Source organism: Oryctolagus cuniculus, chromosome 3, assembly GCF_051225735.1.
Source record: "Oryctolagus cuniculus isolate XC-2025 breed Fujian yellow rabbit chromosome 3, ASM5122573v1, whole genome shotgun sequence".
Classification (NCBI taxonomy): domain Eukaryota; kingdom Metazoa; phylum Chordata; class Mammalia; order Lagomorpha; family Leporidae; genus Oryctolagus; species Oryctolagus cuniculus.
In genome coordinates, this window is record NC_142869.1 from 131,665,164 (window position 1) to 131,678,551 (window position 13,388).

Here is a 13,388-nt window from a genome sequence, read left to right on the forward strand (position 1 = left end):
AGCAGCTCTCCAACAATCCTTCAGGTGGGATCAGTAGAGATCCATCCTGGTTCTCCTGGAGAGGTTCATTTAGCTGAGGTGTGAACCAGATTCTCTGATAACATTTTCCGTTGGTAGCCCTGCTCAGAGTGGACTAAGGGCCACCTCAGCTGGTGTAGCAGTGACTCCTGGTTACCCACTGCATGGACAGACTCCCAGTCCTAGAATCCCCAGAAGACTGACAAAAGGAGAAGGAGTAGTGGCCCAAGACTATGCTACAAATTATCTTCCTTTTTTTTTTTTTGTCTTAGCTACCAGAACAGTCAAAACTAAATTGGACTTTTCTTTTTATTTGCAGCAGAAACCCTTAGCTTGTTATAATACAGCCATTTTTCTGCTGTCATCACAGGGTTCTTGTTCCTTTATCCTATTTAGTAGTAGTAGTATTATAAATCTATCTTTCACTGTAGCATTTTTTTTAAACAAAGCAGTATAAAGAAAAAAATGGATAAATTAAGGGATACCTAGGGGAAAATGACTTAACTGACTTTTCAGAAATAAGAAAGCTGGACTGTACTTTGGAAATTTATATTCATTAAATAAAAGATAAAAAAAAAAAGACACTAAAAAAAAAAAAAAAAAGAAAGCTGGACTCATTTTATTTTGTTAAACTTTATCTGATTCAGTTCTTTACAGACTGAAATGAAAGTTATCTACATGTAATCTTTAACAGGGAATACCAAGTTATTGGCTTTAAATATATTTCAGTAAATTTACAGTTTTCAGGAGACAAGGAGCGTAACTGTTGACTGCACCCCGTTAGCACTGTGGTGGCTCTGGCACAAAACCAGGTCATGGCTCTTCCACATATTTTTGCTGCTGCTTCATAGAGAAGTACTAAAATCCTTGAATTTGAATTTGATCTCATGTTTGAATTATCAGCACATGTAGACTCGACCTACTTTCCAGCTACAGTTGAATCTCAGCATATCAGTGCCTCCTTCTCCCCGTAGGGAAAAGCTGGTCCACTCTTACTCCCAATACCCTCCTTTTATGGAATTTTTAAAGGCTGAGTTTGTTTGTTTTGATGTACAACCCTAGCCCAGTTTTTTAGGATGCCCCTTAGGAGTTGATATTAGCATCTTATTTTCTTCATAGAAAATAGTTATCAGAGTTCTTTATTTACATAAAAAATACTGTAATTAAGGACAGGCTTTTAGTGTAGCAGTTCAGATGCTGCTTGGGGTGCCACTTCCCCAGTTGTAATGCCTGGGTTCAAGTCCTGATCTGCCCTAATTCCAGTTTCCTGCTAATGTGGGTCTGGGAAGGCAGCAGTTGATGGCTCAAGTGCTTTGGCTGTTGACACCCCCATGGGAAATCTGGATTGAGTTTCCAACTCTTGACTTGTGCCTGGTTCAGCCTTGGTCAGTTTGTGTGTTTGGAGAGTGAATTAGCAGATGGGAGCCCTCTCATTCTCTCTGTCTGCCTTTCAAATAAATATAATCAATAGTAATTAAAATACTATTCTTGGTCTGCACTCACAGTTCTTTGTTTACAGTAGACCTTGTATCAACCGAAGGGGTTGTTCCAGTGATTATCTTACAAATCATGAACTTAAAACCTCATGAGCTGAAATGATTTGTTCAAGGTTATGGAACTGATTAGAAACAAAACTAGTACTACATATAACCCAGGTCTTCCGATGCTCCATTCCTGTGTTTTTTCTTAAATCACAAATTGGTTTCTTTGGGGAATAGCGTATTTAATTTCTTAAAGATAAATGAGATTTAAATGAGCACCTCAGAAAGCTTCTCCAATAACGGAAAGAAATATGAGTCACTGCTAAGCAGCTCTTGCTGGAACATTCTTGTCATTTGATTATGCTGTTTTGCTGAGTCTATGAGATTTTTGCCTATCATTCTGCTAATGTCAATGATTTTCCATAATCACCTAGTTTTATTTTTTTCTCTGTGCATTTCAAAAAACTGCCCTATTCTACTATACTTTATTATTTTGTTTTTCAAATGTTTGTCCTTTTTGCTTATAGGTATAACTGAACAATTTAACATTCGTTTTCCTGCCATTCAAAAATAATTGTCACCATCCTTAAACTTCCTGATGGTTTGCAGGTTGCTTCTCCTGATGTAACTGGGAGTTGATTTCAGCTTCTTCTGCTTTTTAAGGCTGTGTTCCTGAGCTCCTTCCCAGCTGTGTACTCAGAACTGTTGAAGCTGTTTGATGTCCGGGAAGTGGCCAACTTGGTTCAGGATACTCTGGGCAGTCTGCCGACCATCATGCACGTAGACGATTCCTTGCAAGCCATTAAACTGCAGTGTATTGGAAAAACAGTGGAAAGCCAGCTTTACACCAACCCAGGTAGGGGGGGAGTCTCTTGGAAGTCTCTAGAAAGCCATCATTTACAACTTGTAGTCATCGTGGATCAGCATTAGCCATTCAAAATAAAAATAGAAAAGTACTCTGTCAGAAGCATTATGTGGATGGTAAGTATAGTATTCAGAAAAGTGTGGCCATTGAAACTTTATTCCTGGACAGAATGAAAACTGATGATTAAATTGTTGATTCTAATCACTGCTGTTGGTGGTGTGGGGCATTGTTTTTTCCTACCCTAGATTTCCTTTTTTTGTTTCTTCAGAGTGTCTTTCAGGGTCGTGATGTGATCTTTGTCTCTTCCATTTTTAGAAGTCCTTCATTGGTTTGTGTTCTGACTGTATGAAAGTTTTGGTGTACTGTCGTTTTTTATCTTATCTGAACAGAAAATGACCAGGAACCAAATTGTTTTTGTTACAGTATGTGTAATTAAGTCCCTTTGCCTCTTGTTTTCATCTTTTTTTTCCCTGAAGAAAATAATAGGGTAAGTACCAACGTCATTTTAAAGTTTAAGCAGTTTCCATCAACTTCACCAAATAAAACAACTGTTTACAATAGATTGTACTGAAAATTGTTTTTTGTTTGTTTGTTTTGGACAGGCAGAGTTAGACAGTGAGAGAGAGAGACAGAGAAAGGTCTTCCTTTTCTGTTGGTTCACTCCCCCAATGGCCGCTACGGCTGGCATGCTGCGCCAATGAAGCCAGGAGCCAGGTGCTTCCTCCTGGTCTCCCATGCGGGTGCAGGGCCCAAGCACTTGGGCCATCCTCCACTGCCTTCCTGGGCCACAGCAGAGAGCTGGACTGGAAGAGGCGCAACCGGGACAGAATCTGGCACCCCAAACGGGACTAGAACCCAGGGTGCTGGCGCCGCAGGCAGAGGATTAGCCTAGTGAGCCGCGGCGCCGGCTGAGAATTATTTTTACATATGCCTGCATATACAATTGGCCATCCATGTCTTCAGATTCCTCAAGCTTTAGCTTCCACATTCAGCCTATCTATTTCTTTTTTAAATTTATTTGACAGATAGAGTTAGACAGTGAGAGAGAGAGACAAAAAGGTCTTCCTTCCATTGGTTCACCCCACAAATGGCTGTTACGGCCAGCGCATTGCGCTGATCCAAAGCCAGGAGCCAGGTGCTTCCTCCTGGTCTCCCATGCAGGTGCAGGGTCCCAAGCACTTGGGCCATCCTCCACTGCCTTCCCAGGCCACAGCAGAGAGCTGGACTGGAAGAGGAGTAGCCAGGACTAGAACCCAGCTCCCATATGGGGATGCCGGCACAGCAGGCGGAGGATTAACCGAGTGAGCCACGGTGCCGGCCCCATCAACCTATCACAAATTGAAAATATTTTGTAAAATATGCATTTGTACTGAATTTTACAGACTTTTTTTCTTGTCATTATTCTTTAAATAGTATACTAGAACTATTTACATAACATTCTCATTGTGTTAGGTGTTATATAGAATCTAGAGATGATTTAAAGCATACAGGAGACTGTATGTCAGTTACATACAAATACTGTGCCATTCGATTTAAGGGACCTGAACATATACAGACTTTGGTATCTTAGGTGGTCTTAGAATAAGTCCCCCACAGATGCTAAGGGATGACTGTGTGTGTGTATGTGTGTGTGTATCATTTTTTTAAAATGGGATTTCAAATACAGTAAACAAACCTTTTAAAATTATTTTATTGAAAAACATTTTAAGCATTCAGATAAGAGTACAGCACAATATGGAGAAATCATTAACAAATTTTCACATTACTAGGGTTTGCATTAGATCTTGTACAAAGACATTCATCATAAATATACCCAAGGTCTTCCTGTATATATTCTCACTTCCTTCATAGCAGTTTCTACTGTCAGAGATATCAGTCCCTATTTTATATGCTTTTATTGTATCCTTATAAAAATATATTGTATTATTCATAATTTTTCCAATTTTTTTCTTTTCATCTTTTTATGATAATATTGTTTTTGTATCATTTATGGAGTATTTTTAATACAGGTTGATCATCCCTTATCCTATGTGCTTAGGAAGAGAAGTGTTTCACATTTGGACTATTTTGGATTTTGGAATACTTACATGTGTAAGCTTTTAAAAGTTTGTGAAGAGTAGAATTAAATTAAATTTTTTTGAAATCTTTGCATACAAGGAATCTTAAAAAAAGTTCATAGAAAATGTGAATTATGAAAATATTATGCACAATTTCCAATTTTTTTGCACCAAAATAAACTTATTGTTTAATTCTACATTTTACAAACTTTTGGATATGTGCTTGAACTTCATGAGGTATCTTGGAGATAGAACCCAAATCTAAACACAAAACTCATTTATGTTTTATGTATACCTTCTACACATAATGTGAAAATAATTTTATGCAATTTTTTTAGTATACTTGCATTTTGATTGATCTGTCACATGCGGTCAGATGTGGAATTTTCCACTGTGGAACCAGGTCCATACTCAAAAAGTTGTGGGTTTGAGAGTATTTTGGATTTGGGATTTTTGTATAGCTTTAGATTTTCTTTTGCTGTTGTATAATCTTCCACTGGAATAATAAATCTTGGTTAATTTATTTTTTTTCCTTTTGACAGACTTCTGATATGTATTCTTTTTTGTTTTCTTCAATAAATAATGCTTCAAACAATGTAAAGGAAATCCCATCCTGGAGGAAAGCTATTTCTTGGAGTAGTTTTCAAACTTTGCTGCTCAGAGCCCAGGGCTTCTGTGGCCTGCGGAAGCCAGGGAATGGGGAGTGTGGCATCCCACCAGGCTCCCCAGTTATAACTTAAGAATCACCTCTGCTTTCACCAAACTAAGGAGAGCTCTTTCTTGTCATAGAGAAGTTGGTGATTGCCAGTGTATTCCTCCCCGACTCAGATAATTCTGTTAGGTTAAAATCTTACACCAGAAGAGCAACCCAGGTATCACAGTTACTTCCAAGTGTGGGGAAATTGCGTTGATTGATGCCTCCGGGAGCTGTGCTCTGTCTGTGGCCCCTTCTCCAGTTGACTCATGGCACTCGATAGGCAGTGGAAAATTCAGGACCAGAGAGAGATCAAGGGAAGAAGCTGCTTTGATTCAGCAGCAAATTCAGTGGGTCTCACGGAAGTTGATGAGAATATTTCCAGGAGTAAGAGATGGAAGGGCTCATGAAACCCAGGAAATATATAGGCTTGGGAGTCCATGCCAGAACCCTGGTAGAGAGGCTTGGAGCCAATGTCAAGAAGTTGCTCATGCTGGGTGACAGGGAGGGGGCAATCCTGCCTGCTTGCACCATGGGGGATGCTTCTGTGGAGGACTGTTAGGCAGAAGCAAAAGCAACTTGTAGTCAACAAAGGAAGAAAGCTTCTCTCACCACCGCCCTAGCAGGATGCAGCTTGGCTAGTTGTTTACTGAGTCATCATTGAAGCAAACAGCAACTGTCATGTGTGAATGACACATCAGGAAGAAGTATATCTTCTTGGAAAAGAATAGGAAGTATCCCCAGGAGTCTTCCAAGACTCAAACTACCCTTTGCTTAAATCCTGTGGGACCCCATGATTGGGCTAAGGAAACCTGGGAAGTGCTTCTAGTGACTTTGAAGTACTAAGTCAGTAACCTTGACCTTGGAGAAGATGGGCATGTCTCTTGTCTGGTTAAAAAAAAAAAAAAAAAAGACTTTGGAAGGTAAACAAGATGAGCAATGCAAATAGCAGGCTCTACAAATAGTGTCAAAGAATCAGACAAGATATCTTGGACTGTGGTTAAGAGGAGGGTGTGATCCTACAAGGGTGCGATCTCACAAGATCTAGGCAGATTCTGTCCAAGCAGAGAGGAAGAGGAGGAGGTAACCAATATAAAACTGGGTAACAAAGGCTGTGGTAGGGATGCAAAGAGACACAATCAGGGAGGTTGCTATAGTAGTCCCTTCAAGATAGCAGGTATTGGAGTTGGATGTAATACTTGGACCTCTCCTTCCCCCCCAAAAAAGTGCACTGTTTTTTTTTTATCATATTTCCCCATTGTTAACAATATCCAAATGAAAAGAAATAGGTTTTAAAAAAAACTTCTATAAACATGAAGAAATGAACAGCATCACCAAAACTGGTGAAATAAGACTCATGTTTTGGTGATTGTAGCAGTTTCCCATTGCAGCTCTACCAGTGACTACAACCTTGGTGGCCTAAAACTACCTACAATTCTTATCTTATAGTTCTGTTGGGCTGAAGTCCAAAATGGCTCTCCCTGAGTTAAATCAAGCATGGCTAGAGCTGCGTTCTTCTTTGGAAGGTCTAGGAAACAATTCATTTTTCTGTCTTGAGGCTTCAGGGGGTTCCTGCATCTCTTGGCTCATGGCCCCCTGCCCTTTTCAGAGGCAGCAACTGCAGAATCTCAAGTCCCTCTGACCGATTCACTTGTATCTGCCACCTATAAGGACCCTTGATTTACACTGAGCCAGCTCTGAGAACCCAGAATAATCTTCCCACCTCAAAATCCTTCACTCAATCAAACCTGCCTTTGGTCTCTCACTCACTCTCTGTCTCTGTCTCTCTCTCTCTCAGCATTCATAATTAAAACATGGACATTGTGAGGGACTGTTATTCCTCTTACCACATAGGAAAGGAAACAACATATTTAAAAGCAATGATGGCTTAGGTGCATGTCAGAAAGTGAAAAGCTCTCAGAAATCTCAAGAATTTTATTTATTTATTGAAAGTAAAAAAAAAAATGAGACACAGAAATGCTGCACTTATGTATGTACATCCTGACCAAATAGAGGTAATAAATTAAATGGCATTTTCCTCATTAATATTATACACATGAAATGGAGGTGAGATAAAGTAGAGATAAAAACATTATAGAATATTGACTGGATGGGTATTTGCTAAAAAAAGAAAACAGGTTAATTCTTGACCCACATAATACCAGTTCCATTTCTCTGAACATAGATTATGATGAAGAAGATTTTCATTCTCAGCTTATTTCTGATCAGCAGAAAAGAACTGGTTACAGAAGTAAAAAGAATCTGAAAAAATATAAATAAATAACCTGATCTGTTTGGGAGAGTTCACATTAGCCAGAGAAATAAGTAAAGAGTACAATTCGTCCATGTTTTAAGAAATTTCAAAACATTTTGGAAATGTCAAGTGTTACCCACCTACCACCAAGGGATCCAGGAAGTGTTAAAAGTTGACATTGTATTAAAATCCTGTATCAGTCAGGGCTTTGCAGGAAAACAAAGCTAATATGATATATATAAACAAAGATTTGGCCGGTACCGTGGCTCACCTGGCTAATCCTCCGCCTGCGGCGCTAGCACACCAGGTTCTAGTCCCAGTTGGGGCACCGGATTCTGTCCCAGTTGCTCCTCTTCCAGCCCAGCGCTCTGCTGTGGCCCGGGAAGGCAGTGGAGGATGGCCCAAGTGCTTGGGCCCTGCACCCGCATGGGAGACCAGGAGGAAGTGCTTGGCTCCTGGCTTCAGATCAGCGCAGCGTGCCAGCTATGGTGGCCATTTGGAGGGTGAACCAACAGAAAAAGAAAGACCTTTCTCTCTGTTTCTCTCTCTGTCTATCTCTCTCTCTCTCTCTCACTGTCTAACTCTGCCTGTCCAAAAAAAAAAAAAAAAAAACCCACAAAGATTTGATATAAGAAATTGACTCTCACACTTATGGAGGCTGAAGAATTCCCTTAACTGTCTATAAGCTGGAGACCCCTTAGAACTGAAGACATGCCGGCGCCGCGGCTCACTAGGCTAATCCTCCGCCTTGCGGCGCCGGCACACCGGGTTCTAGTCCCAGTCGGGGGGCCGGATTCTGTCCTGGTTGCCCCTCTTCCAGGCCAGCTCTCTGCTGTGGCCAGGAGTGCAGTGGAGGATGGCCCAAGTTCTTGGGCCCTGCACCCCATGGGAGACCAGGAGAAGTTCCTGGCTCCTGCCATCGGATCAGCGTGGTGCGCTGGCCGTGGCGGCCATTGGAGGGTGAACCAACGGCAAAGGAAGACCTTTCTCTCTGTCTTTCTCACTGTCCACTCTGCCTGTCAAAAAAATAAATAAATAAACCTATTTAAAAAAAAAAAACTGAAGACATAATTCCAGTCCAAGACCAAAGACCTGAGAAGCAGGAGGTCCAGTGATATAGGCGTGACCTGAGCCTGCATCTGAAGGCCAGAGAAGACCAGTCATTTAGCTCAAAAATAGTCAGGCAAAGTGAATCTGTACTCAGCCTGTTGTTCTCATCATGTCTTCAACTGGTTGGATGAAGCCCACCAATCTTAGGGAGAACCATCTGCTCTACTCAGTCTGCCCATTCCCATGCTATTCTCATCCAGAAATATCATCACAGACACCCAGAATAATATTTAACCAAGTATCTTAAAGTGTCTGGAAATTTTCCATTGCCCAGTTGAGCGAACACATTAAAATTAACCATCACAAATCCCAAGGGGAAAAAAGCAGAGGATGCATGCAAAGGAAACAATATGGCTGCAGAATGTTCTTTAAAGATAGATAGATAGATAGATAGATATTTGAAAGGCAGAGTTACAGAGAGGAAGAGGCAGAGAGAGAATTTTTCATTCGCTGGTTCACTACCCAGGTGGCTGCAACAGACAGAGCTGGGCTGATCCAAAGCCAGGAGCAAGGAGCTTCTTCCAGGTCTCCCACGCAGGTGCAGGGGCCCAAGACTTGGGCTATCTTCTACTGCTTTCCCAGGCCATAGCAGAGAGCTGAATCAGAAGTGGAGCAGCCAGGACTTGAACCAGCACTGTGGGATGCGGGCACTGCAGGCAGCATTTTTACCTGCTACACCACCGCACCGGCGCCAGAATGTGCTATCTTGATTGAACTTAGATTACAAATTAGCACAGCAGGTGTCTGGCCTAGTTAAGATCCCAGTTAGGATGCCTGCATGCCCCATCGGAGTACCTGAGAGCAATCAAAGCTCTGGCTTCTGACACCAGCTTCTTGCAACTGCACATCCTGGGGGCAGCAGTGAAGGCTCAAGTAGTTGAGTTGGATTCTGCCACTCACTTGGGAGACTGGATTGCATTCCTGATGCTTTAGCCCCCAGCCTGGGTGTTTGGGGAATAAACAACAGAGAAAGCTAGGGCTTGTTTCTCTCTCTCTCTCTCTCTCTCTCTCTCTCTCTCTCTCTCTCCCCCTCCCTCCCTCCCTCCCTCTCTCTTTCTCTCCCTCTCAAATGAATAATATTTTAATGAAGAAAAAAAAAAAAAAGAAAGCAGTTAACACATAGAGAAGACAGAAAGGAAGACACATACTAAGGTCAGCACCAAAGATAGAATGGAATGATGTCATAGGAAGATTCAAGTCAGGTCGAGTTAAAGATCACTGCACAGCTTCGTGGCTGGACAGGGCAGGCAAGAGGAATCATTCCACAGTCAGGCAAGAGGACCAAATCATCCCCTTGGTCACGTCCTCAAGATAAGGCAAGGGCACCTGACCCTAACTGAAGGACGTAGCTACGTTGGGAATCTCAGTAGGTGATATTCAATGTCTGGATCATCTGGGGCCCAGACATACTTATTTAAGGAATTAAGAACTGGTACTCCTTTCCTTTATCCCTAAATGTTATTATTCCTTTTAAAAATAAAAAAATTATTTATTTCAAAGGCAGAGTTACAGAGAGAGAGCAAAAGACAGAGAGAAAGATCTTCCGCCTACTGGTTCACTCCTCGAATTACTGCAACTGCCAGGGATGAGCCAGGTGAAAGCCAGGAGCCTGGAAATCCATCCAGGTTTCTATGTGAGTGCAGGGGCCCAAGCACTTGGGATGCCTTCTGCTTTCCCAGGCACATTAACAAGGAGCTGGACTGGAAGTAAAGCAGCCAAGACTTGAACCAGTGTTCTTATGGGATGCCAGCATCGCAGGCAGCAGCTTAATCTGCTGCGCACATCTCCATCCCCATATTTTTGCTATTCTTGGAGACCAGCCACAGGAAAGTCTGAATTATTTTGCTGGAATTGCTTTGTCAACAGCAAAAGAATAGATTTGATGCATAGTAGCTGTGCAGAAAGGAAGTGTGGAGTCTGTTAGCAGAGAGGAGCAGGTTAGGGCATGGTAGCAAGAGGTCATGGATTGGGTCTCTTAAACTCTGCAAGCTCAGATTCTGCTGGTGCAGTGGGTTTGACATTGACCTTGATTTGACCCCCTTGCTTGATACTTGATTTGGTTAGCAGAAGTCTGCAGTCATTGCTCGGCTATTTTCTTGCTAAGAGAAAGTTATATATGTCTCTAGTTGGGGATAATTGATCTACTTGTCAGGCAAAATCCACTCAGATAGTAGAAGTAAATATAAAGACCTAAATGCACTGATAATGTACCATTTGTGAGAAGCATAGCAATGCTAGTTTCTTTTGCCACTAAAATAAAAATTCAAGTATTTTAGGGTAGGAATTTTGTAATAAAATAATTAAATGTATTTTTTTTCTTTTCAGGAGAAATTCCTCAGTCTCCATTGGCAATTTTTTGATATCAGGTTGCTATTTAAAAAGAGTGAGGGGATGGGGAGAGAAAGGAATGTAGACTATTAAACTATTTTTAACGTATAGCCTAAGAATTAATGCCTCCCTCATCCCCCAATTTGAGGCCATAATTTAAGAGAAGGATATCAATAGGTTTTCATTTGACAACTTCAACACTAAAAATCATCTACAATGGATGGATACTTTGTAGCTTTTCCTTCATAGAATGTAGTTCAAGTTCCATTTAGTATCGACTTTTATTGTCTTGCGAGTGACTAAATTTTCATTCAATGGAAAATGCCATTTGTTGTTGGTCATAACAGCTGGAGCTGAGCCAATTCGAAGCTAGGAGCCAGGAGCTTCTCCCAGGCCTCCCACGTGGGTGCAGGGGCCCAAGTACTTCAGCCATCTCTACTACTTTATATGCTTTTTAAATTTTTTAGCACAGCTACATTGACAGAGTGAATGACCAAATATTATGCAAAACAAAAGCCATCAACTATGAACATTTATACTATCCATATATTTAAAAATTAATCTTTTAATCGTTTCAATTAAAAGTTGTCTTAATAATATAAAGCTTTTCTACTACCTTTGTCTCTGTTGGAGTAAAAGTTTTTCTCTTTGGCAGTAGATGGAAAATGTGGTGTAACAGGGATCCAAAGGAGACCATTATTTGGATGATATTATATGGTAGAGTTTTCATGTTAATTACTTTGATGAACATTTTCTTGACTAATCCTACAAATAAATTCCAAATAAAGATAATATCCCAACCTTTGGAAAAAGAAAAAGCCACTTGTTGAAAGTTTTCCTGCTGGTCAGTGCTTGTGAAGCAGTAGACAGAGTCACATGCATCAGGCCCTGTTTTCTCCATGAGCAGAGGGAGAATAAAGGGCCATTCGGAAAAGTATACAGATTTTGTGTTGCTTATTCACTGTAAGAATATAATTATATTATAGAATTACCTGGGATCTCAAGGAAGCCTTGAGAACAAATCATTAGTGTACTGCCCCTTTGAGTCTCCATTCCTGTAATTATCGCAGCCTCCTCCCTGGCCCACTCACCTGTGTTCCCCTCTGTCTGTCACTCATTCACATCTGCACAGAGTTTCAGGATAAGCAGATAAACAAGTCCCCCAGCAGCTTGGTGCTTTGCATGGTGATGGGAATAACTCTGTTAGTGCTCAGGGCATGCACCAGCTAGCAGTCATTGTCAACTGTTGAGGTAGATTCGTTCTGAGAGGAGGAGTGTGGTGGGGGCAAGAGGCGCGGAGTCACCACATAGACCCCGGGAGCCAGGTGAAAGCAGGCCAGAGGCGAGCAGCCTGCAGACTCATTTATTTCAGTTGGTACAGTAGCTTATATAGCCAAAAGGCAGCCAATCCAGTCAAGGGGCAGTTTATGCCCTAACCAATCACAGCCAGGCAGTTTCCAAAGCCATCCAATCACAGCCTGTTGCCAGGCAGGCTCCATTGCCAGTGGCTATCTTGGCATGGCCTTCTCATTCCACCAGTCGACTGGACTGCGATCATGGGCTTCCTACCCTCTTCCCATTGAAGCTGTGTTGGAACAAGAAGACAAAAATGTCAAGCTCCATTTCAGTTGTCTCTGATATCCAGTGATGAAGCCCATGCATTCATTCATGCAATATCCATGGTGGGCAGGCTTCCAGCAATATTAAACTCATATTAGTAATACATTATTTTGGAAATATTAGAGCTAATTTAACAGTGTCTCTGCCCTTTGCTTATAACCTAGCACAAAAACAGACTTCGAGCAAGTATTGTACTATGATAAGGTCTGACTGCAGTTGTGATGGGAAAGTTTATAGGGTGCTATGTAGCGGGTAAATGTTAGCAGATCTCAGAGTGCATCCCACCCACAGCATCCCCACTAGTGTCCCCTGTGCCAGCACAACTCTCAGATTTGTAGATCTGGGCCAGATTTCTCCTCTGCACTCTGAGCCTGAGCGTCCTTCCATCCTGACAACACCTCTGTGTGCATGTCTCATGGCTCCTTCACCTCAGCCTGTCTAAAATGGAAATGTCAGCCTTGTGCTCTCTTAGCCTGCTCACGGCCTGGCAACCCGTCCACCTAGAAAACTCCGAGTCACCCTTGAAACCACTGCCCGGCCCTTCATCTCTGCCAGTCACCAAGCATTCTTATGTGCCGCCCTAGCATCTTTCAGAATCAGCCCTGTTCTCCAACCCCACTGCTGCATGTGCAGTCCGGCTGCACCTGGGCTGCATGGCCTCAGCACTTCCATGGGTGCTTCCCCTGTGGCCTTTAGCCCAGCCATCCATGTCACAGTAGTGCTTTCAGAGAAATGCTGGATAATGCACTCCCAACTCCTTGTGCACATCCTGGTTATTTTGTTCCACTGCAGGATTTGATCTTCTGGGCCCCAAATCTTGCCCACCTGCCTTTCCCATATCCTTACCACTTTCGTCTGTTCAGAAGCCACCTTCTCCAGCTCCTCCAGCACCCAGTTAATCTCCACTCACCCTTCAGGGCCCAGGTTCACTCTCATTTTCCCAAGAAACCTTTCTACTCCA

The 13,388-nt window shown here is 42.1% G+C and overlaps 1 protein-coding gene across 5 annotated transcripts in view; it reads left to right on the forward strand.

Moving 5' to 3' along the window:
* The window catches only part of DOCK4 (dedicator of cytokinesis 4), a 521,894-nt gene that overhangs the window by 368,115 nt on the left and 140,391 nt on the right, over positions 1-13,388 (forward strand). For all 5 annotated transcript variants that reach the window (XM_017342765.4, XM_008258382.5, XM_008258384.5 and 2 more), the window contains exon 23: positions 2,163-2,355. In XM_017342765.4, the coding sequence (XP_017198254.1) occupies positions 2,163-2,355 (193 nt within the window). The remainder of the gene's footprint in view (positions 1-2,162; positions 2,356-13,388) is intronic.